The sequence below is a fragment of the Giraffa tippelskirchi genome, chromosome 2 (genome assembly GCF_054371585.1).
Source record: "Giraffa tippelskirchi isolate mGirTip1 chromosome 2, T2T-mGirTip1v1.2.pri, whole genome shotgun sequence".
Taxonomy (NCBI): domain Eukaryota; kingdom Metazoa; phylum Chordata; class Mammalia; order Artiodactyla; family Giraffidae; genus Giraffa; species Giraffa tippelskirchi.
Genome location: NC_137276.1, coordinates 91,900,722 through 91,924,717, shown reverse-complemented (window position 1 = coordinate 91,924,717; position 23,996 = coordinate 91,900,722). Strand labels below are relative to the sequence as shown.

General features: G+C 37.1%; 1 protein-coding gene across 23 annotated transcripts in view; it reads right to left on the bottom strand.

Annotated features, from left to right (window-relative positions):
• Positions 1 to 23,996, bottom strand: part of XRN1 (5'-3' exoribonuclease 1) — a 120,598-nt gene that overhangs the window by 88,953 nt on the left and 7,649 nt on the right. For 18 of the 23 annotated variants that reach the window (XR_014076643.1, XR_014076642.1, XM_081569531.1 and 15 more), the window contains exons 2-12: positions 16,254 to 16,486; positions 11,403 to 11,500; positions 10,152 to 10,261; positions 9,950 to 10,060; positions 8,369 to 8,451; positions 7,043 to 7,130; positions 6,793 to 6,961; positions 5,859 to 5,926; positions 5,372 to 5,509; positions 3,693 to 3,759; positions 3,379 to 3,484 (exon numbers count right to left, since the gene is read on the bottom strand). Coding sequence is in view for 21 of the 23 variants with exons in the window: in XM_081569531.1 (XP_081425657.1) it covers positions 3,379 to 3,484; positions 3,693 to 3,759; positions 5,372 to 5,509; positions 5,859 to 5,926; positions 6,793 to 6,961; positions 7,043 to 7,130; positions 8,369 to 8,451; positions 9,950 to 10,060; positions 10,152 to 10,261; positions 11,403 to 11,500; positions 16,254 to 16,486 (1,271 nt within the window). In the remaining 2 variants the exon portion in view is untranslated. Of the gene's footprint in view, positions 1 to 3,378; positions 3,485 to 3,692; positions 3,760 to 5,371; positions 5,510 to 5,858; positions 5,927 to 6,792; positions 6,962 to 7,042; positions 7,131 to 8,368; positions 8,452 to 9,949; positions 10,061 to 10,151; positions 10,262 to 11,402; positions 11,539 to 16,253; positions 16,487 to 17,824; positions 18,005 to 23,996 lie in introns of those variants that run through there. The other 5 variants (XM_081569537.1, XM_081569535.1, XM_081569536.1 and 2 more) reach the window with 3 other exon arrangements.

Sequence of the window (23,996 nt, the reverse complement as noted above, 5' to 3'; positions counted from 1 at the left end):
ATAATTCTACTTATCTTAAGAAACTGTTGTGAGAATTACAACTTAACATTTTCACATTATGTACATATATTTATATATGTTTATATTTTTAAATTCTAAATGAGTTACTATTTTTTAAATGTTGAGGATAGTGCCTGGCACTAGACCAGATGGTCAATATAGAGATCAGATTGATTATGTTCTTTGCAGGCAAAGATGGAGAAGCTCTATACAGTAAGCAAAAACAAGACTTGGAGCTGACTGTGGCTCAGATCATGAGCTCCTGACTGCAAAATTCAAGCTTAAACTGAAGAAAGTAGGGAAAACCACTAGGCCATTGAGTTCAGTTCAGTTCAGTCGCTCAGTCGTGTCCGACTCTTTGCAACCCCATGAATTGCAGCACGCCAGGCCTCTCTGTCCATCACCAACTCCCGGAGTCCACACAAACCCATGTCCATCAAGTCGGTGATGCCATCCAACCATCTCATCCTCTGTCGTCCCGTTCTCCTCCTGCCCCCAATCCTACCCAGCATTAGGGTCTTTTCCAATGAGTCAACTCTTCGCATGAAGTGGCCAAAGTATTGGAGTTTCAGCTTCAACATCAGTCCTTCCAATGAACACCCAGGACTGATCTCCTTTAGGATGGACTGGTTGGATCTCCTTGCAGTCCAAGGGACTCTCAAGAGTCTTCTCCAACACTACAGTTCAAAAGCATCAATTCTGCGGTGCTCAGCTTTCTTCACCGTCCAACTCTCACATCCATACATGACCATTCAGGTATGACCTAAATCAAATCCCTTATGATTATACAGTGGAGGTGACAAATAGATTCAAGGGATTACATCTGATAGACAGGGTGCCTGAAGAACTATGGACAGAGGTTTATAACACTGTTCAGGAGGCAGTGACTGAAAGCATCCCAAAGAAAAAGAAATGTAAGAAGGCAAACTGGTTGGTTGAGGAAAGAAGAAAAGCAAAAGGCAAGAGAGAATGGGAAAGATAAACCCAACTGAATGCAGAGTTCCAGAGAACAGCAAGTAGAGATAAGTAAATGAACAATGCAAAGAAATAGAGGAAAACAACAGAATGGGAAGGATGAGATCTATTCAAGAAAACTGGAGATACCAAGGGAACATTTCATCCAAGGATAAGCATGGTACAGGACAGAAATGGTAACGTCCTAACAAAAGTAGAAGAGATTAAGAGATGGCAAGAATACACAGAGGCACTATACAAAAAGGTCTTAATAACCCTGATAACCATGATTGTGTAGTCACTTAACTAGAGGCAGCCATCCTGGAGTGTGAAGTCAAGTGGGCCTTAAGAATCATTACTACAAACAATGCTAGTGGAAGTGATGGAATTCCAGCTGAGCTATTTCAAATCCTAAAAGATGATGCTGTGAAAGTGCTGCACTCAGCATGTCAGCAAATTTGGAAAACTCAGCAGTGGCCACAGGACTGGAAAAGGTCAGTTTTCATTCCAATCCCAAGGAAGAGCAATGCCAAAGAATGCTCCAATGACCAGATAATTGTGCTCATTTCACGTCAGCAAAGTTATGCTCAAAATCCTTTAAGCGAGGCTTTAGTATACGTGAACTGAGAACATCTAGATGTACAAGTTGGGTTTCAAAGATGCAGAGGAACCAGAGATCAAATTGGCAACGTTTGTTGGATCATGGAGAAAGCAAAGGAATTCCAGAAAAACATCTACTTCTGCTTCATTGACCATGTGAAAGCCTTTGACTCTGTGGATCACAACAAGCTGTGGAAAATTCTTAAAGAGATGGGAGTATCAGACACCTTATGTGTCTCCTGAGAAACCTGTATGCAGGTTAAGAATCAACAATTAGAACTGGACATGGAACAACAGACTGGTTCAAAATTGGGAAAGGAGTATGACAAGGCTGTATATTGTCATCCTGCTTATTTATCTTATATGCAGAGTACATCATGTGAAATGCCAGGCTGGATGAATCACAAGCTGGAATCAAGATGGCCAGGAGAAATATCAGCAGCCTCAAATATGCAGATGACACCACCCTTATGGCAGAAAGTGAAGAGGAACTAAAGAGCCTCTTGAGGAGATGAAAGAGGAGAGTAAAAAGCTCGCTTAAAACTCAACATTCAAAAAACTAAGAGCATGACATCCGGTCCCATTATTTCAAGGCAAATAGAAAGGGGAAAAAATGGAAGCAGTGGCAGATTTTATTTTCTTGGGCTTCAAAATCACTGCAGACAGTGACTGTAGATATGAAATTAAAAGATGCTTGCTCCTTGGAAGAAAAGCTATGCAAACCTAGACAGCGTATTAAAAAGCAGAGACGTCACTTTGCCAATAAAAGTCCGTATAGGCAAAGCTACAGCTTTCCAATAGTCATGTACGGATGTGAGATTTGGACCATAAAGATGGCTGAGTGCCAAAGAACTGATGCTTTCTAACTGTGGTGTTGGAGAAGACTCTTGAGAGTCTTGAGAGTCCCTTGGACTGCAAGGAGATCAAACCAGTCCATCCTAAAGGAAATCAGTCCTGAATATTCATTGGAAGGACCAATGCAGAAGCTGAAGCTCCAATACTGTGGCCACCTGATGCAAAGAGCTGACTCACTGGAAAAGACCCTGATGCTGGTAAAGACTGAAGGCAGGAGGAGAAGGGGATGACAGAGGATGAGATGGTTGGATGGCATCACCGACTCGATGGACGTGAGTTTGAGCAAGCTCCGGGAGTTGGTGATGGACAAGGAAGCCTGGTGTCCTGCAGTCCATGGGGTTGCAAAGAGTTGGACACAGCTGAGTGACTGAACTGAACTGAACTGTTATAGAGGGCTGTAGTTCAGAAATGTGAGCCACCATTCTAGAGGTCAAGTTGTTAAGGAACTTTTATACTAGTTCTTAACCTGAGGCTGAGCCAATTAGCCTTTGAGGTAAGTGTGATGTGAGCTTTAGAAGAAATGAAGCAAAACACTAACCATTTTCTATCTGGCCATTTTTATCATAGGCATACAGTTGAGACTTGAACAATGTAGAAGTTAGGGACGCCAACCCTCTTGCAGTAGAAAATCCACTTATAACTTTAGACAGATCTCTGTATCTGCAGTTCCACATCTATGGATTCAATCAACTGGGGAAAATGTAGTACTGTATCATTAAGTCTTCAGTAAAAACAATATAAGTGGGCCTATGCAGATCAAGCCCATGTTGTTCAAAGGTATACTGTATAATACATGCCAATGAATATTATCTTCTCCAAAACCATAGTAGTTGAAAGGTCTACAATAATTTGCGAAACAAAAAAATCCTTCCTTCCCATTACCATAACCATCAAAATTATGCTGTTTTCTATAGAACTGCAAAGTCTACTTTCTCCTACTTTAAAGTAAAAGCAATTGCAAGAACATACTCAGAAACTACGTCAACTCCCATCTTTGTCATGTAATATGTTCTTTTATATTGCCTAAACTCGGTTTCAAATAGGTCATCATCTTCCATCTCTTCTTCTAAATTGTCTGGAAAAAAGATAAACAGACAGTGGCTGACAATTATGAATATTCCATTTTTCCATTTAATGCTTTGATGAATACATGTCAAAGTAGATGTTTATAAACTATCACAGAAATCTGTTTCATCCAATATTACTGAATTAGTCCTAACAATGGAATATAATAATTATTCTGTCAAAAAAAAAACATATATTAAAATACAGTTTGTACTCACCCTTAGAAGTTACCACCTCTTCTCCATTTTTGTCTAAAGCAGCCCAACATATAGAATTTTCCTGGCCCTATTAAAAATTATAAATCAATATAAAAGCAAGATATACTTCAAGATGAGACATTTAACAGAAAGATTTACAAAATATTAAAGATAACTGAATGATCTTTAAGTGACATACTGTAAAAGTTTATTTTAAAAACAATCCTCAAATGCTGTGTAAATGTTTTTGGTTTTATATCACTTGTTTCCTGAAGCTATAAATCTTTATTATTAGAACTTAACATTTAGGCCCCTCAATGATAAGTAACAATGCTCACCATACAAAAGAGAAATATATTTAATGACATATGTTTTCTAAGAAAAAAACATTTCAAAAACATTTTATTTACTTAGAGAAAAGTACACAATCAATATCAAATCCTTTCAACTTCAACATTTTTATGTGTCAAATTCCGGGCTACTGTTAACAAGAAACAATCTGTTTATAACTGAGTCCAATAATTACAACTATTACCTATTTTTTATATCTCTGGTTCCCATCATTCCTATAACTCTACCCTCCACTTCTATTTTCTTCCATGCAACTCATCTGCTTTTCTAAAGTTCTTCCATTTCATCACATCCTTCATATCCTGCCCTTCTATTTTTCCACTCTTGTGATTTCATCCTTTCTCTTCTCTATTTTCTGGTTGCCTACCAACTGCCAGTGACTTTACTAGTTCTTGCAAACTAGGGCCTCTGCCAATTTTCTTGCCTGGGCTGTTTCTCCAGTCTCCTTGTTTCACCTGTGTCTCTAAAGTTAACTACATACCCCCAGATGACTTGTGAAGTTTAAGGAATGAGCTGAGGTGGGTAGAGCCAGGGATTACTGATATTTAAGTTTGTGAGTACACGTCCCCCAAAAGTTGCAGAGCCTGTTTTATTAAGATAAATAACAGAGTAGAATGCAGACTGCTGCTAAGTTCCACAGAGGAAAAGTTAAGCAGTTAGAAAGAGTGCACTAAACAAAATCAGGATAGCTGCCCTTTCTGGAGCAAGAGGTATTAGGCTTGAACCTAAATAGAAGCAGTACAGCAAAGAGTGTGCAGGAAGCTCATCAATTTCACCAGAATCCAATAACTATGGATTGGCTGAGGAAAATTTCAGAAGAGGTTTATTTTCCAAGCTAACACACATAAGACATTCTTTATGGCTTACAAAAGGTGTTTTACAGGGTACTAGCATATTCTAATTGGCTCTATTATTCATTTACTGAGCACCTAACATTTACCATAAATTGTGACACTGTATTTTATATATGATTTTATATATAAATTATTTCTAGAGAAAAATAAATGATCTTATAACATTAAATGCTATAAATATCCACACTTTTAAAGAGATAACTAATTTTCTGGGTTCTTAAAAATATCTCTACACTTACTAATAGAATGGAAGAGCAAAGAAAATGCAATGCTTTTCAATGGCAAAAATAAATTGCTTTTTAAAGATCAGATTTAAATGATAATATCTAATAGAGAAAAAGAAACCAAACAATTTTTAAAATGTACAGAAAGGAAAAGAGGAAATGAAGCCAAAATGAGGAACTGCAAAATCATAAGAAAGAAAATGAGAAACAAGGAATATCAGTTTTACCTTTACAGGTAAAAAAATGAAAGGACACCTAAAAAAATGAACACCTTTGATTTTTTCTTTTCCTTGTAGTTCTTGGCTTCTTCTGCTGCAACACCTGCTGCTTCATTGAGGTACTTGTTACCAACTTTGCTTTCAAACCACTTTAGGTCCACAAAAACTTCACTGAAGTGTTCTCGATCAAACTATACAGAAACATTTAAATTTATTTTAAAATAACTTAAGTATGTCTAGAAGAAAAGAAAACAAACTTTTAACAATGATTGCTTCTAGGGCATCAGAAGATTCCAGGAAAATCAGACTTCTAGGAAATCAGAGGATATTACTTTTGATGCACATAGTGACTTCATCTATTACTCTGAAAACTAAAAATAAAAAGCAAGTAGAAATAAAAATAATTTAGGTGAAATTATTTATACAGAATAACCAATTGGAGTAGAACTATAAAAATTTTTTCTTCTGGTATTATGTAATTGGTTACTGACCATTTATAGCTTCCCTGGGACAGAAAAACAAAAGCTTCTAGTTACTTACATCTGATAGTTTCACAAGGTATTTCTCAAATCGAGGTAAGTTGAGATGCCCACTTTCATTAATATAACCTAAAAGGAATAAAATCTGAACTTGCACTAAATGCTGACATTTTCTAAAAACAATTTTACAAAATTCTTTTTACAAAACGTTGAGTTTTGACATTCTACTAATCAAGAAAAAAACACTCTGTTGGATCATATAAGTGACCCTAGTTTCTACAAACTTGATTTTACTATAATACACAATATGTAAGAACTGAAGCAAAATAGAAAAAGTTCCAGGTTTACATAATAATAATCCTCCCAAATTTCCCAACACTGGGGTGACAATTAAATTAAGTAAGTTCTAGAATTGAGGTCATTTATTTGATATGCTAACTTAAGAAGAAGAAGACCAATATCCTGCTACTTGATTGATTGATTCACTGTATGGTTTGCAAGATCTTAGTTCCTTGGCCAGAGACTGAACCTGTGCCTTTGACAGTGTAACTATGGAGTCCTGGACCACCAGGGAATTCGGTTGTCTGCTTTATTCAGCATCATCACTATCTGTCAGTTTCCCACTGTAACTTAGAAGTCTCTCCCTGATAGTAAATACTCTGATGCTTATCCATTCAGAAAGCTGAATTTCTACAGTTAAATATGAAAAGAGCTAAGTGCAACCAACAACCTCTGCAGGCTTTTGTAAGCCATTAAAGATAGAGATTAGTTAGCTATCTATGAATAAATGATATTGCTTAACTTGTGTCATCTTCTCTGTTTGTGAACCATTGAAAATTGCAACTTTAGAACTTGGTGCCTTAGACTAAAAGAAACTCCAAATTCTTTTCCTACTTTAGCTGTGCATGCAATAATCTAATAAACTGAGTGACATTTCCAGGGTTAGTTGAGTTTTAAATTAAAGTAGCCTCAAATGAATATTAAACTTTTCTTACCCCCAAGTTCTGGCAGGATGGTAATATATGTTCCATAAAGAAGAGGCAGTGCATCATGATTAATATGTAAATGAGGTAGATGAGGGATAAAATCATTGCCAACAAGAAATCCCATCAAAATCCAATCATCTATTATCCTTTCAATATCATATTTAAATGTGATCTTGTCCTATAGCAATATGAAGAAAAGAGTCAAATCCTTTGGAAATTTCTGCATATTCACCTCTGATCTATTTATATTAATACTTACTTTTAATGCTGAAAACTCATAGTCAATATACTCTCTCATTAAAGACAAGTGTAGGAGGTGAAATGTGGTTTCTTCTGGTGCGCATACCCTGTAATTAGTCATATGATCAACACAGAGTTAATTATATTTTTAAGGTTCAAGTTTAAAAGTGTGGCTTAAAATAAAATTTATCACTACAGTATAATTAATTCTTGTCATTAAGGCATGAATTTATATGTAAGCTGCAGGGTAATGTTAAGATAAAAACATAATAACAATTATAATAGATATAAAGTTCAAAATAATTGGTTTATAGCATGCTTTCTGTGGAAGGACTCACAGAATTAAGAAAGTCTAAATAATAAGTAATAAATAATAAATGTAAGAAACCAATGGGATCTGTTCTGGCCCACTTAAGGCTGGCCACCAGCAAAAAGCATATAGATTAGTGAGTATATATACTTTTATATCTACTGCAGTATAGTTTAAGGCTTCAATGGTATGGCAGTATTATTTTCTCCTCTTACCTTTCTGTGGCTTGGTCCAGGGGTCTATATTCCTGACTGTTGGCTTATATGCCAAGATTAATTACAAGTAAGAATGTAAGTTTTTAAGAGTATATTAAAAGCATTTATCCACCATGAACAAGTGGCATTTTCCACAGGAATCCAAAAATGGTTCAACATAAGATAAATCAATGTAATATACCATCTCAATAAACAAAGGGAAAAAACTCACATACTCATTCAACAGAAAAAGCCTATGTCAAAATTCAACACCCTTTCATGATAAAAATACTCAGCAAAGGAGAAACGGAAAGGAATTTCCATAGAATGATTAAGGGAATTTATGGAAAATCCACAGCTAATAGCATAATCAATGCTGAAAGACTGAAATTAACTTGACCTGGATCAAAGACTTAAATGTAACAGTTAAAACTTATAAAACCCTTAGACTAAAATGGGAAAAAGTTTTATGACATTGGATTCAGCAATGATTTCGATACTACACTAAAAAGTGTACATGACTCAATGGACATGAATTTGTGCCAACTCCGGGAGACAGTGAAGGACAGGGAAGACTGGCGTGCTGCAGTCCATTGGGTCGCAAAGAGCTGAACATGACTGAATGACTGAACAACACTAAAATGTATAGGCAACAAAAGAAAAAAATAGACCGGAATTCATCAAATTTAAAAATTTTGTACATCAAATGACACTATCAACAGAGTGAAAAGGCAGCCCACAAAATGGGAGAAAATATTTACAGATCATATGCCTGTTAAGGGATTACTAGTCCTAATTTAATTTCTGGTCTACCTTCCAATATATAGTCAGTATGATTTACCTTTGCATCTTTTTGCCACCAAATCGAACCTCTTCTCTTAAAAGAGAGAAATGTGCCTCATGACTTGTTAATCCAAGCATAATCTGTTGAAAAATGATTAAAAAATGTTTCTATTCTCTCATTTTTTATAGCATCAGGTTCACAAAAGCAATCAACATTTCTATATAAAGAAGAACATGCTTATTTAAGGAAAATAATTAGCAAGTTAAATATATAAACATCAAAATATGATCCATTTATAGCTGATGAATGGGGTAAATTGTGTGTACTTTCCTAAGAAAAAAATGTTCACCTTAGACTCACATAACCTTTACAACCACACCACTGCATCCCTATAATAATAATCTCTTTTGGTTTTTATTTCTTTCTACTTGCCATGGGGAATGGGAAGTAATTAGAGGCAATAGCATTTCCAAATCAGAACAATACAGGACTCTTCTGGAGGCCTGGATAACTTTAGTATGTGAAAACTTGGAAAAAAACTGGGAAAGGATCTTTTCAGTTAATATTCTCACATAGTATTCTAATCCCCAAAGTAAGTCAAATAGTTTAGTTTAGTGAGACATATCAACCAACTGCAATGCAGAGTTTAATTTAATCCTGATTCACACAAAATAAAACATTTATGAATCAATCAGGGAAATGAGAATACTAAATGGTTTTTTATATATTAAAGAGTGATTTATTAACATTGTTTTATATGGGATAATGTCACTGGAGCTATTTTATTATTTTTAATATTCTCAATCATGAAATATTTATAGATTAAATAATATAATGTCATATACTTCAAGAATCCAGAGGAGGAGGAGGAAGGATAAAAATGGTTAGGAAAAGAAGCTGAAAGTAAATGGAGAAGGAAGAAGGACACACAGATGTTCATTATGCTTGCTCTTCTATTTTTGTTTATACTTGCAAATTTCTGTAACAAAAAGTTAAAAAATGTCTAGCAGGGCCTTCCCTTGGTGGTCCAGTGGTTAAAAATCCACCTGCCAATGCAGGGGACATGAGCTCGATCCCTAGTCCAGGAAGTTCTCACACTGCTGTGGAGCAACTGAGCCCTTGAGCCATGACTACTAAGCCCATGCTCTACAGCCCATGCTCTGCAATAAGAGAAGCGGCTGCAATGAGAACCCTGCACAATGCAATGAAAAGCAGCCCCCACTCACTGCAACTAGAGAAAGCCCGAATGCAGCAATGAAGACTCTGTGCAGCAGCAACAACAACAACAAAGTCGAGCAAACTTGGGTTATGGAGTTATCAGATCAGGTGGTATTAAAAACCCTGTATTAAGTACGAGGATAAAAAGGGTCCTCTACCCAGAACTCAACAGAGAATTCATAGCACTAGGGTCAGTCAGGTGTGAACACTAACTATATGCACCTGTTGATCATAAACAATGGCAAAAGAACACCTTTTCCAAATGTTTTGAACTTTGGTAACAGCAGAAATAGCAATTATTATCATGTCTCTAATATTTCTTTCCACAACCAGAAATCTGTTAATATTAAGACTAAGTTTCCTAAACAGATATTTATCATAATGGCATAAGACTACAATAACAATAAGCATTTTACCTACCAAGTCAGCATCTAAGCCATAAAGACAGTGCCTGGTGTTTGGATCATGATCTGGCTTTGCCTTCTCGGATCTGATAAACTCCATGATTTTATGCTCTCCTTCTCCAGGAGTCTAGATATAATGTTAAAAAAAAAATTGCAGTAATGTGCTACATTTCTCAAGATTCAGTTGAAAAACTGTTTAAATAAGAAAAGATAATAACCTCATGGCCTGAGAAGTAGATGGTAACTCCTTGCCACGATTTGTCTGTAGAAATCTTCATATTTACAAAGTACTTCAGATGTTCATGTAACCTGGCCATGAATTCAGTCCCTTTAAATAAAAGGATTTTAGAAATTCAATCTGAGTGAGATATAAAAACAGAGTTATCAGTGATAGCAAGAAACTGGATATGCGTGGGGAGGTTGAAAGCTCTCTCGCATCTTGAAAAGCAAATCATGTTGCATCTTTCCTGAGCAAATATCACAACTATTTCCAGTTTCACTAGTCAGCCCTAAATGAAGTTAATGTCAGATAAAGTCAAAGAATTTTACTACTGCCTTGGGACTATACTTCAAATATTTTCACACAAGGGCAGAGTTTCAACTCTCTAACAAACTTCAATCTTAAATCTCCTCTGCTGGATTCTAAAAAGTTTTTGTTTTCTTTTTGTAAGGCATGCAGCCTCAATAAGATTGCCAATAACAACAACAATTGTTATTATTACTACTTTTAACTCAAAAAAATTACTATTAATCTGGAAACTGAGTTTACAATGATTATGTTTTAGGAAAAGCCTAGATGATCAACAGTCAAAGGCAACACAGTCTTAAACTGTATAATGATAAAACTGCTTATTAAATTGACCACTGTCATTAGGGCACTTAATGAAAGAGAAAACTACCACAGTAAAGAATTAATGAGAAGATACAATTTTAAGACTTTTCTTCAATGTGAAGGGTTATAATGATGTTAGACTCTAGGAAGTGCAGACTATGCTGTTGCATTTAAAATTAAACTTGTAATACTGATAATTAATCCTTAAAGTCACAGAAGTCTTAACCACCTCTGAGGACCAGAACAGTAAGCATTCTAGACAAGGAAAATGGGTTTCTTATCCTGAATAAAACAAGCTGGCTATATGAACTTGGGTGAGCCACAACCTCACTGAGTCAGTTTTCATACAAATAAATGTCAAGTGTAGTAAGACTGATCTTGTAAGTTCGTTCTAGGTCAGAAATTCTGTGCATGTGGGAGAATTCTGTCCATGGTTGCTCTTATCAGCATCTGTAAATTCCTACAGTGGGTCTTCATAGGGGCATTTATAACCAAGGTGACCAAACCATCTTATGAAGCGACATAACTGGGAAGATATAGCAAATGGAATTCTAAGGACAAAAAAAAAATAGGGGTTACAAAAGAAAACTAAATTTACATTTTAAATTTCCTAGAATTTTTCTCTCAGTGAATTTACCTGGCGTAATGCAGTTGGAATCAAATCTGGCCTCTGCAGGAAGAGTTTCTCCTTTTTCTATTGCCTTTTTAATTTTGTCTTCAGCCTCCTTTGCTGACCTTAAATGTTAAGGGGGAAAAAAAGAATCCTCAACTTTCTGGAAAAAAAAGAGATGTCTACATACAGTAAACTGTCATTTAGAAGCTTTCATAACTAAAATACTAATTCATCAATTTTAAGTTCAAAACATGTAAGTTTTGAAATGACTATAATCAACAAGGATGAGCCTTAGAGTTGCTTGTTTTAGTTATTTAAAGAATTAAGTTTTTCAGCTATGAACTATAGAAGTAGAACATTATAATGGTATAAAACTGACATAGAATGTTATAAATACTTATTATAAAATAATTCTTTTCTTATCACAAATATACATATTGGTTCTAGAAATAATTTCAAAAGTATAGCATAAAAATTCATTATATGCACTACATTTAATAACATCAAACAAGAAGTACATTACTAAAACGATCTCTAAGAATATTACATAAAAATAATTATAAAATTATAATGTACACCTTTGGATTCCCTCATGAAAATATCTAAAATGAAAGCCTAATAACATTAATGACATCAGTAGCCAAAATGATCTCATTTTTGAGGCAATAGAATTTACTAGGAAGAACATGATTATTTTAGAGTCTGATAGAAATAGGTTTGAATATCAGCATCCCAATTCCAGTCTGGTTTCTCTGGTAACTCATGTGTGGCACACAAATATGCTACATGGCACATAATTTAATAAGTCCTGCTTTATGTACATTTTCTACAGCCCTGTTACTAGTTCTAACTACTGTGCTCTGTTGAATTCTATTTCTGTGATAAACAAACTCTTCTTTGTATTTAACCTCTCTCTCACCAACCTCTTCAATATAACAAAAACTTTGAAGATAACAACTCATTTGTAATCCCTCCAACAGAAGCCATTCTTTCCTCATTTCTCCTCTTTCTTCTTTGAAGAAATGATTATTCAGTGTTACTATGTGATAAGTTCTTAGGCTACAACAAAAAAGAAATGATTCCTCTTCTTAGAGTTTACATGCTAGACAGAGTGTAAGAAAACAGTGAAGAGTTAGTCACTCAGTCTTGTCCAACTCTTTGAGACCCCATGGACTATAGCCTGCCAGGCTCCTCTGTCCATGGGATTCTCCAGGCAAGAATACTAGAATGAGTAGCCATTCCCTTCTCCAGGGGATCTTCCCGACCCAGGGATCAAACCCAGGTCTCCTGCATTGCAAGCAGATTCTTTACTATCTGAGCCACCAGGGAAGCCCTAGAGTATAAGAAATAGATAGAAATTAAACATACTGTTTAATGTAGCTGCAATACAGAGAATGTCTGGGACAGGAACAAGGTAAAACTACTAGTCTAGGTAGAAGATTATGAAGGCCAGACTGAAGCAGTAGCAGTAAAAATGAAAAGAAGTAAATAGATATGACTTAGATGTGAAGAATGAGGAAGAGGGAGAGGCCCAAATTTCTCTTGGACTTTGGAGTTGAGCGGCTATTTACATGGTGCTTTCACAGAAACAGGAATGTAGAAGGAAGGCAAGTTTGAGGCAACGATGAGTTCAATTCTGAATATGTTAAGCCTGAGATGTATGTGTGGTATCCAGAAGGAGTCATTTAGCAAGCATTTGGATATATAGAAATTCTGGGAAGAGATATCCACCAGAAAGATAATTCGGGAGTCAATACAGTTTCAGTAATTAAAGCCATTGGATAAAATCTCTCAGGACCTAGGACAGAACCTTAAGAAACATTAGTTTTTAAGAAAAAAAAGCAGGGGAAGAGAAGATAAGGAGATTAAGAAGGTAGAGTAGGGGATTTCCCTGGTGGTCCAGGGGCTAAGACTGCACTCTCAATGCAGGTGGCCAGGGTTCAGTCCCTGGTCAGGGAACTAAATTCCACATGCCACAACTAAGGCCCAGCACAACCAAATAAATAAACTTTTTTTTTTTTTTAAAGGTAGTGTTGGAGGGAATTTCCTGGTGATCCAGTGGTTAGGACTCGGTGAGTTCATTCCTGGGGCCCGGGCTTGACTCCTGGTCAAAGACAGTAGTTACTTGGAGGTTATGGGAAGGAAGTTCAAGAGAGAAATAATGGTCAACACTGCTAAATACAAGAGACAAATGAAGTAATATAAAGACAGAATTATTCTTTAGATTTAATCTCTTTAAGAAATCTATTTGTAATTTTGTAAGAAAGTTTCAGTGGCATGGGGGGGATGAAAGATAAGAGCAGATTTAAAAAGAGTAAGAGATGTGTAGAGATTATGATCAGAGAGTACGAATGAAGGAAACAGTCACTATGGAGAATGAGAAGGGGCTAACTGGGGGACTTTGGGGAAGCATGGAGCACAGGATGCCACCACAGTATTGAGTAAATGCTTATGGTGGTTATGGTGAATTGGCCCTCAACATCCACTCCTTTCTTCTAGTTCATCTTCTGAGGTTGGAAAGCTATAAAAAATTAAACTCTCAGGCTTCTGGATGTGACTTAGATTTTGTCAGATGTTTCCATAAAATGTTTGGAAGGGAGAAGTTTGGTGAAGTGTAGATGACAGTTGTGGCACTGGGGTTGTAGGCAGGGGTGTGTTTTACCAACAGTAGAAGAGACTTCAATATTTAGCAGCTTTATAAGTGCTGAGAAGCAAGGTTCAGGGCATCTGTTTTTCTTCCAGTATGGATATGGCAGGTAGATTGGGGCCTTGGAGCTAACAGATAAATTTATGGCTTCTTTATTGTTGAATTATAACTAAATTGACCCCTTCATGGATCACAGCCTTGTCATAGTGAAGAGGCTTACATAACTTGATGAAGCTATGAGCCATGCTGTGCAGGCCATGCAAGATGGACGGGTCATAGTAAAGAGTTCTGACAAAATGTGGAACACTGGAGGAGGAAACAGCAACCCACTCCAGAATTCTTACCTAGAGAACTCCATGGATAGCATGAAAAGGCAAAGATATGACACTTGAACAGGAGTCCCCCAGGTTGGAGGGTGTTCAATATGCTACTGGGGATGGTTGAACGGCAATTACAAATAGCTCCAGAAAGAATGAAGCAGCTGGGCAAAGTGGAAATGACACTCAATTGGGGGTGTGTTTGATGGTGAAAGTAAAGCCGATGCTGTAAAGAACAATACCTCATAGGAACCTGGAATGTTAGGTCCATGAATCAAGGTAAATTGGACGTGAGCAAGGAGATGGGAAGATTGAGTATCAACATCTTAGGAATCAGTGAACTAAAATGGACAGGAATGGGCTAACTTAATTTAGATGATCATTATATCTACTATTGTGGGCAAGAAATCTTTTGACTTTCACAATGTCAAAAGAAATATCCCTTTCTGTATTGGCATCCCTTTCTGCTTAGAACAAACTTCTATTACCTGCAACTGAACACTGACTGACACAGTGGGCTTATATAATCCTTTTTCAACACTAGATTTTCTAGCCCAGCAGCTCCCCAAAATTAGTTTAACAATTATCAGGAGAATCTATTAAAAAAAAAAAAAGCAGTTTCTAGGGCCCAGTTTTTGGAGATTCAGATCAAAGTAAGTTTTGGGTGGTACTTGAGAATCTAAATTTGAGTAAGAGATGGCCCCTGTCTTCAAGGATTTCATTGTTCCAATATCTTCAGTGTCTTTTCTCTTTTGATATTTAAATCTCTAGTTTACCATCCTCTTCCCATTCTCAGGGCTGCTGCTAAGTCACTTCAGTAGTGTCCGACTCTGTGCGACCCCATAGACGGAAGCCCACCTGGCTCCGCTGTTCCTGGGATTCTCCAGGCAAGAACACTGGAGTGGGTTGCCATTTTCTTCTCCAATGCATGCAAGTGAAAAGTGAAAGTGAAGTCGCTCAGTCGTGTCCGACTCTTTGCGACCCCACGGACTGCAGCCTACCAGGCTCCTCCATCCATGGGATTTTCCAGGCAAGAGTCCTGGAGTGGGGTGCCATTGCCTTCTCAGGGCTAAACTCCTCCCAAGTACTCTCCCAATCTTCCTTGATCTTTTCCACATTTGATTCAACAGTGCCCTTTCTACTCCTTTACCTACAGATTGTGATAAAAGGAAAGGATCCACTATGCTAACGACCTATCAAACTCACTAGACTCAGGGTTTCTTTACTTCACTTCCAACAACCCTCTCAACTTTACTTCTGCTACTCAAAACAAGGACACAGCATGTTTTCATTGTTATTTAGAAATATGCCACAGGTATAGGATTTTTTACTTTAACATCATCTTTCTGTGTATAACCCTTTTCCAGCCTTTTACTTCTCTTACTCCCCAAGTTATCCAAAGGGCTGATAATATCTCAAGTGTCCTAACTCAGTTCTCTTCTACTCCACAATCACCTTCCAATTTCATTTGCCTTTCTACCCAGAGAGGACCCATATTCAAGCAGAGTCAGAATCAAGCCCAGGGTCAAATTAAATGTCAGTGGCATTCTCATTAGCACAATCTCTTGTTCACTATGCAGTTCCATAGCTCAGGATGAAATACTATAGGAACTTTACTATGACCATTTCCAAATTACTAAGTTTTGAGAAGTCTGAAAAATTTGTGACAGAGAACAGAGTAACTTTATCTAACCCAACATATACCCTGAGAAATAACATGTCATTTGAATAATTTGTTTACTTGGTAAAATGTGACACTGTAAGTGTGAGATACTTCCATTTCTGCAGGGGATTTAAGCAGAAAAGAAACATGAAAAGGAGATGCACTGTGTTAAGGCAAGCCAATTAGCTTTAAAATATTATATTTTATTAATCTAAATGGCATTCTAAAATAAATCATAAATGTTTTACCTAAAACGCCTCCCACGCTGTTGGTTCATCTTTGCTCGAGGAGCCACACCATCAACAGCCATGAAGAATACTTTTCTGGGCTTAATAATGCGGAACAACACCTCCAAGTAGTGAAAAATATCAGTGAAGATTTTATCATCTGAAATTCTGAAGTGAACATCATCATCATTAGGATGGGAACATTGATGTATAATTCCATTCATATCCAGGTATAAGTTATCAAATTCAGGAATCTAAAAAACAAAAAGATGACCAAGACCATTATTATAATCAATCACATATACCTAAGGACCTGATAAAAAGCAGGATACAGGGGCTTATTCTAATTATATAAAAACTCAGTAAACACAGCCGAATAAATAAAGTAAACAAACAGGAGGAATAAGGAAGACAGAGACGTATTATGTGGTTACACTATGCACCAAAAGCTTGATCACATTTACTGCCAGGAAATTATTTACTTATTTAAAATATGATAACCTGAGAATACATCAAATAAAATATTTGATTGATCTGGTACTCAAAATATTAGTCGCCTTTCTTCCGTTTGAGATTAACTTCTAAAAGCCTCAATTTTCTCTATAAATGGGTAAACATGATACACATTTGTATCAAGTGGCTATATGCGCATGGTCATTAAAAGGTTTTACAAGTGATTTAAAGCCTTATTGAATATTTGGTTTCACTGAAATGTGTGTGTGTGTCTGTGTGTGCGCGCGTGCACACGCACATGCGCTCAGTTGCTTCAGTTGTTTCCAACTCTTTGCAACCCCATGGACTGTAGCCCGCCAGGATTCTCTGTCCACGGAATTTTCCACGGAAGAATACTGGAGTGGGTTGCTATGCCTTCCTCCAGGGGATCTTTGCAACCCAGGGATTCAACCTGCATCTCTTATGTCTCCTGCACTGGCAGGCAGGTTCTTTACCACTAGCACCACCTGGAAAGCTTTCATTGAAAATAGAATCACTAATTTATTTATATTAATTTAAAAAGCTTAGATTATGCCAAGAAATTCAGAAAATTTTGAAAACTGATTTTTCATACATGGATTAAATAATTTCTAAATTTTGGCTAAGAGGCATTTGCTTTTACAGAAAGGGCTTTATGATTCTGATTCTGATCTACTTTTCCTCTATTTAAATATTTATGAGCAAGGCTTCCCTCATGGCTCAGACTCAGGTAAATAATATGCCTATAATGCAGAAGACCTGGCTTCCTTCCCTGGGTTGGGAAGATCCCCTGGAGAAGGGAATGGCAACCACTCCAGTATTCTTGCCTGGAGAATTCCATGGACAGAGGAGCCTGGCGGGCTATAGTCTATGGGGTCAAAAAATGTTGGACACAACTGAGCAACTAACACTTCACTTCAAGGCGAACACTCTGAAACAAATATATAACACAAAAAACTGAAACAGGCATACCTTAATATCTAGTAAAATAAAGGAATGTGAGAGGAGCCTGCCATATATGCTAATGAAAGAAAGGCATTTTGAATTTTCAAATATAAAAACATAATGGGCTTTCTTAAACTTAATGAAAACTATCTCTGAAACAATTATTCAAATTTTACCATAGGCATAGGTAACAAAGGGGATTCCCTGTTAGCTCAGCTGGTAAAGAATCCATATGGCAACGTGGGAGACCTGGGTTCAATCTCTGGGTTGGGAAGATCCCCTAAAGAAGGAAAAGGCTACCCACTCCAGTATTCTGGCCTGGAGAATTCCATGGACTGTATAGTCCGTGGAGTCACAAAGAGTCAGACACTACTGAGCAACTTTCACTTTCACTTCACTTAGGTAACAATATATTTTCTTATTATTGAGAAAACAGCATGCCTTTGAGTTTTAGGGGTAAAGTTTTGGTCTTTGAATCAATGAACACCACAAAAACTTATTTATAAAATACCCATTTACATAAGATTGTACTGAGTATTACACAAAAAATAATTTAAATGCTCTTACTGTGTAACAGGCTTAAATGAAATGACAACTGTGATCATGAGGTTTTAAATGTATATTCAAGATTTACTGTTTGGGGCTTCCCTGGTGACTCAGTGGTCAAGAATCCCCTTAACAGTGCAGGGAAAACAGGTTCATTCGATCCCTGGTCTGGGAAGATCCCACATGCCTCAGGACAACTAAGTTTGTGCTCCACAGTTATTGAGTCCACATGATGCAACTACTGAAGCCCATGTGCCTAGATCTCATGCTCTGCAACAAGAAAAACCACTGAGGTGAGAAGCCCAAGCACTTCAACTAGAGAGTAGTCCCCCCTCGCTGCAACTGGAGAAGGCCTACCCACAGCAACAAAGACCCAAACACAGCCATAAGTAAATAAATCTTAAAAAAAAAAAAAAAAGATTTATTGTTTGTTTCAAGAAATCTAAAAACCTCAATCAAAATCTCAATGTGATTATTTTTTTGAGGGGGTGGAGGTACTTTATAAAATGATTACAAAGTTTCCTTAGGAAATAATCATACAGGGATGCATATTAAAGGGAGAGTAATGAAGGAAAACCTGCCCTATATGATATTTTAAATATACAAATATACTGGTAGTTTTCAGGTGGGGAAAGTCAGAAATTGTAAATCAAACAAATGATGAAGTTGGCTACCTGAAAATGTATTCTTAAAATCTTGTAGGATTAACAAGAAAGTGTCATAAGCAAACTCAAGTGAAAATGACAAAATGCAGGAAGATGCTTGCAAATTAGGACAAAGTCAATACTTCTAATATATTAAAAAAACCTAAAATATTAAGTAAGAAAAACATTATATACTAAAAGCATGGAAAATGCAAAGCAATTCAAAAAGGAAGAAACATAAAGTCTAAATCATATGAAAAAATGTTCAACATACCCAGTTTCTAATTAATATGATATATCATTTTTCCCATCAGGTTAGCAAAAGACTAATGTTATGCAGTGTAGATAAGGTTTTGGAGAAATGCATATTTCATGTTAATAAAAGCAAGAGCTGGCATTTATTAAGTACTTATTAGGTGTCAAACATTGGGTTAAATACATATTCATTCTCTCACTTAATTATGGTTAAAAATCTTAAAAGATATTTAGATTTCCCATTTTACATTAGAGGAAAATCACAGAGCCAGAAAAGAGAGGTGGCATTTACACACAAAAGTCTGGGATGGTAATATAAACTGTTATAACGAATATGAAAACATATATCAAAATCTGAGGTGTGCAATCTTTGACCCAGGATTTCTATTAGAAATTTATTCTGAGAAATAATCAGAAATGTGAAATGTGCACAAAGCTATAACCACAAAATTATTCACAGCAGTATGTTCAGAAAAGATAAAAAATGAAAACAATGCCTAATAATAAAGAAAACTGGTAATGGTACATTCACACAATCGAGCATTACAAAGCAATTACAAATTATGATATTATTATTCATATTTGGCATGGGATAATGTACAAAATGATTCCCAGGTGGTGCAGTAAGTAGTAAAGAATCTGCCTGCCAGGGAGGAGATCTAAGAGATGTGGGTTCAATCCCTGGGTTGGGAACACCCCATGGAGGAAGGCATGGCAACCAACTCCAGTATTCTTCCCTGGAGAATCCCATGGACAGAGGAGCCTGCTGGGCTACAGTCCATGGGGTTTCAAAGAGTCAGACACAACTGAGCATGCACACAAAATGTACATAGTATATATGGTCAAGCAGGTAAATTATTCTCCCATGTTTTGAAAATACTTATCTACAGGTGTATCTGCATAGAAAAGTTAGAAGGATATAGAAGCAAAATGCTACTGGTGGTTAATCCTGGTTGATGAATCTCATTTGTTCTTTTCTTTCCTCTAGACTATATACTGGTCTTTCCTGGTGGCCCAGACTGTAAAAAATCAGCCTGCAATTCGGGAGACCTGGGTTTGATCCCTGGGTTGGGAAGATCCCCTGGAGAAGGCAATGGCTACCCACTCCAGTATTCTGGCACGAAGACTTCCATGGACAGAGAAGCCTGACAGGCCACAGACCACGGGGTTGCAAAGAGTACAACACAGCTGAGCGACTTTCACTGACTGACTGAGATTACATGATACCTTTCACATCTTTCTGCATTATATGAACTTTTATATAATGAGCACCTACATAAACTGAAAAACACCATAATTTTCCTTTTAGAAAAAAAATTTTAATTCCTTTAGCTTCAGATTAGTAAGAAAGATACAGAATGATAATCATCGGCCAATGTGGTGAAGAAAATGATCACACACAGAAGAATCCTGCTTTTACTAAGACATAATACTGAGTTCTTACATCTGCAAGTTAGAAAGTAAATTATACTTTCCCCTCTCCTTCTACTCTATAGCTAATTAGCCATAAAAATTTCTTTCTGATTTTAACATCTTAAATGTTCCCAGAATATCACCTTCCTACCCATTCCCATTGTCTTAGGCAACCCCATCTTTTCCTCCATCTCCAGATTTCCCACCTTACTTCAGACCTTCAGTTTTCCATCTGTAGTACCTATTTCTAGTTTTCACACCACAGCTTAGCCATTTTTCTAAAGCATAATATGATCGCATGGCTGCCTTTTCAAACTTATACTACAAATTCTTAATGCCATAAAATGTCCCATATGATTTGGTTGTTATCTTTCCCACCAGTTGCCATATTCCTTCCTGTTTCCACATCCTACAAACTAAAGGCAGTAAATTACTCGGTTCAGATCAGTCACTCAGTCATGTCCGACTCTTTGCAACCCCATGGACTGCAGCACTCCAGGTTTCCCTGTCCATCAGCAACTCCTGGAGCTTGCTCAAACTTATGCCCATCGAGTCGGTGAAGCCATCCAACCATATCAACCTCTGTCATCCCCTTCAATTCCCACCTTCAATCTTTCCCAGCATCAGGGTCTTTTCTAAGGAGCCAGTTATTCGCATCAGGTAGCCAAAGTATTGGAGTTTCAGCTTCAGCATCAGTCTTCCAATGAATATTCAGGACTAATTTCCTTTAGGATTGACTGGTTTGATCTCCTTGCAGGGCAAGGGACTCTCAAGTCTTCCCCAACAACACAGTTCAAAAGCATCAATTCTTCAGCAATCAGCTTTATTTACGGTCCAACTCTCACATCCATACATGACTACTGGAACATCTAGCTAGTACATCTAGCTTTGACTAGATGGACATTTCTTGGCGAAGTAATGGCTCTGCTATTTAATATGCCGTTTAGGTCGGTATAGCTTTTCTTCCAAAGAGCAAGTGTCTTTTAATTTCATGGCTGCAGTCACCATCTGCAGTGATTTTGGAGTCCAAGAAAACAGGCTCTCAATATTTCCATTGTTTCCCATCTATTTGCAATGAAGTGATGGGACTGGATGCCATGATCTTAGTTTTCTGAATGTTGAGTTTTAAGTCAGCTTTTTCACTCTCCTCTTTCACTTTCATCAAGAGGCTCTTTAGTACCTCTTCCCTCTCTGCCACAGGGTGGTGTCACGTGTTTCTGAGGTTATTGGTATTTATCTTGGCAATCTTGATTCCAACTTGTGCTTCATCCAGCCCAGCATTTCTCATGATATACTCTGCATATAAGTTAAATAAGCAGGGTGACAATATACAGCCTTGAAAGACTCCTTTCCCAGTTTGGAACCAGTCTGTTGTTCCATGTCCAGTTCTAACTGTTGCTTCTTGACTTGCATACCGATTTCTCAAGAGGGTGGTCTGGTATTCCCATCTCTTGAAGAATTTTCCAGTTTGTTGTGATCCACACAGTCAAAGGCTTTAGCATAGTCAATAAAGCAGAACTAAATGTTTTTCTGGAACTCTCTTGCTTTTTTGATGATCCAACAGATGTTGGCAATTTGACCTCTGGTTCCTCTGCCTCTTCTAAATCCAGCATTAACATCTGAAAGTTCTTGGATCACATACTGTTGAAGTCTGGCTTGGGGAATTTTGAGCATTACTTCGCTAACATGTCAGATGAGTGCAACTGTGTGCTAGTTTGAACATTCTTTGGTATTGCTTTTCTTTGGGATTGGAATGAAAACTACCTTTTCCAGTCCTGTGGCCACTGCTGAGTTTTCCAAATTTGCTGGCATGTTGAGTGCAGCACTTTTACAGCATCATCTTTTAGGATTTGAAATAGCTCAACTGGATTTCCATCACCTCCACTAGCTTTCTTCGTGGTGATGCTTCCTAAAGCACACTTGCCTTCGTAACTCCAGGATGTCTGGCTCTAGGTGAGTGATCATACCATCGTGGTTATTCAGGTCATGAAAATACTTTTTGTATAGTTCTTCTGTGTATTCTTGCCATTTCTTCTTAATATCTTCTGCTTTTGTCAGTCCATACCATTTCTGTCCTTTATTGTACCCATCTTTGCATGAAATGTTCCCTTGCTATCTCTAGTTTTCTTGAAGAGATATCTAGTCTTTCCTATTCTATTGTTTTCCTCTATTTCTTTGTATTGATCACTTAGGAAAGCTCTCTTATCTATCCTTGTATTCTTTGGAACTCTGCATTCAGATGGGTATATCCTTCCTTTTCTCCTTTGCCTTTCGCTTCTCTTTTTTTCTCAGCTATTTGTAAGGCCTCTTTAGACAACCATTTTGCCTTTTTGCATTTCTTTTTCTTGGGAATGGTCTTGATCCCTGTCTCCTGTACAATGTCACAAACCTCTGTCCATAGTTCTTCAGGCACTCTGTCTATCAGATCTAATTCCTTAAATCTATTTGTCACTTCCACTGTAAGGGATTTGATTTAGGTCATACCTGAATCGTCTAGTGGTTTTCCCTACTTTCTTCAATTTAAGTCTGAATTTGGCAACAAGGAGATCTGAGCCACAGTCAGCTCCTGGTCTTGTTTTTGCTGACTGTATAGAGCTTCTCCACCTTTGGCTGCAAAGAATATAATCAACCTGATTTCGGTATTGACTATCTGGTGATGTCCATGTGTAGAGTCGTCTCTTGTGTTGCTGGAAGAGGGTGTTTGCTATGACGAGCGTTCTCTTTGCAAAACTCTGTTAGCCTTTGCCATGCTTCATTTCATACTCCACGGCCAAACTTGCCTGTTACTCTATGAAGTCAAGATATCTCTTGACTTCCTACTTTTGCATTCTAGTACTCTATGATGAAAAGGACATCTTTTTTGAGTGTTAGTTTTAAGACTTCATAGAACTGTTCAACTTCAGCTTCTTCCGCATTAGTTGCTGGGCACAGACTTGGATTACTGTGATATTAAATGGCTTGCCTTGGAAACGAACAAAGATCATTGTGTCATTTTTGAGATTAAACCCAAGTACTGCATTTTGGACTCTTTTATTGACTATGAGGGCTACTCCATTTCTTCTAAGGGATTCTTGCCCATGGTAGTAGATATAATGGTCATCTGAATTAAATTCGCTCATTCCAGTCCATTTTAGTTCCCTGATTCCTAAAATGTTGACGTTCACTCTTGCCATCTCCTGTTTGACAACTTCCAATTTACCTTGATTCATGGACCTAACATTCCAGGTTTCTATACAATATTGTTCTTTATAGTACTGGAGTTTCTTCCATCACCAGTCACATCCACAACTGGGCGTAGTTTTCTTTTTGGCTCCATCTCTTCATTGTTTCTGGAGTTATTTCTCCACTGTTCTCCCGTAGCACACTGGGCACCTACTGAGCTGGTGTGTTCACCTTTCAGTGTCATATCTTTTTGCCTTTTCATACTGTTCATTTGGTTCTCAAGGCAAGAAATCTAAAATAGTTTGCCATTCCCTTCTCCAGTGGATGA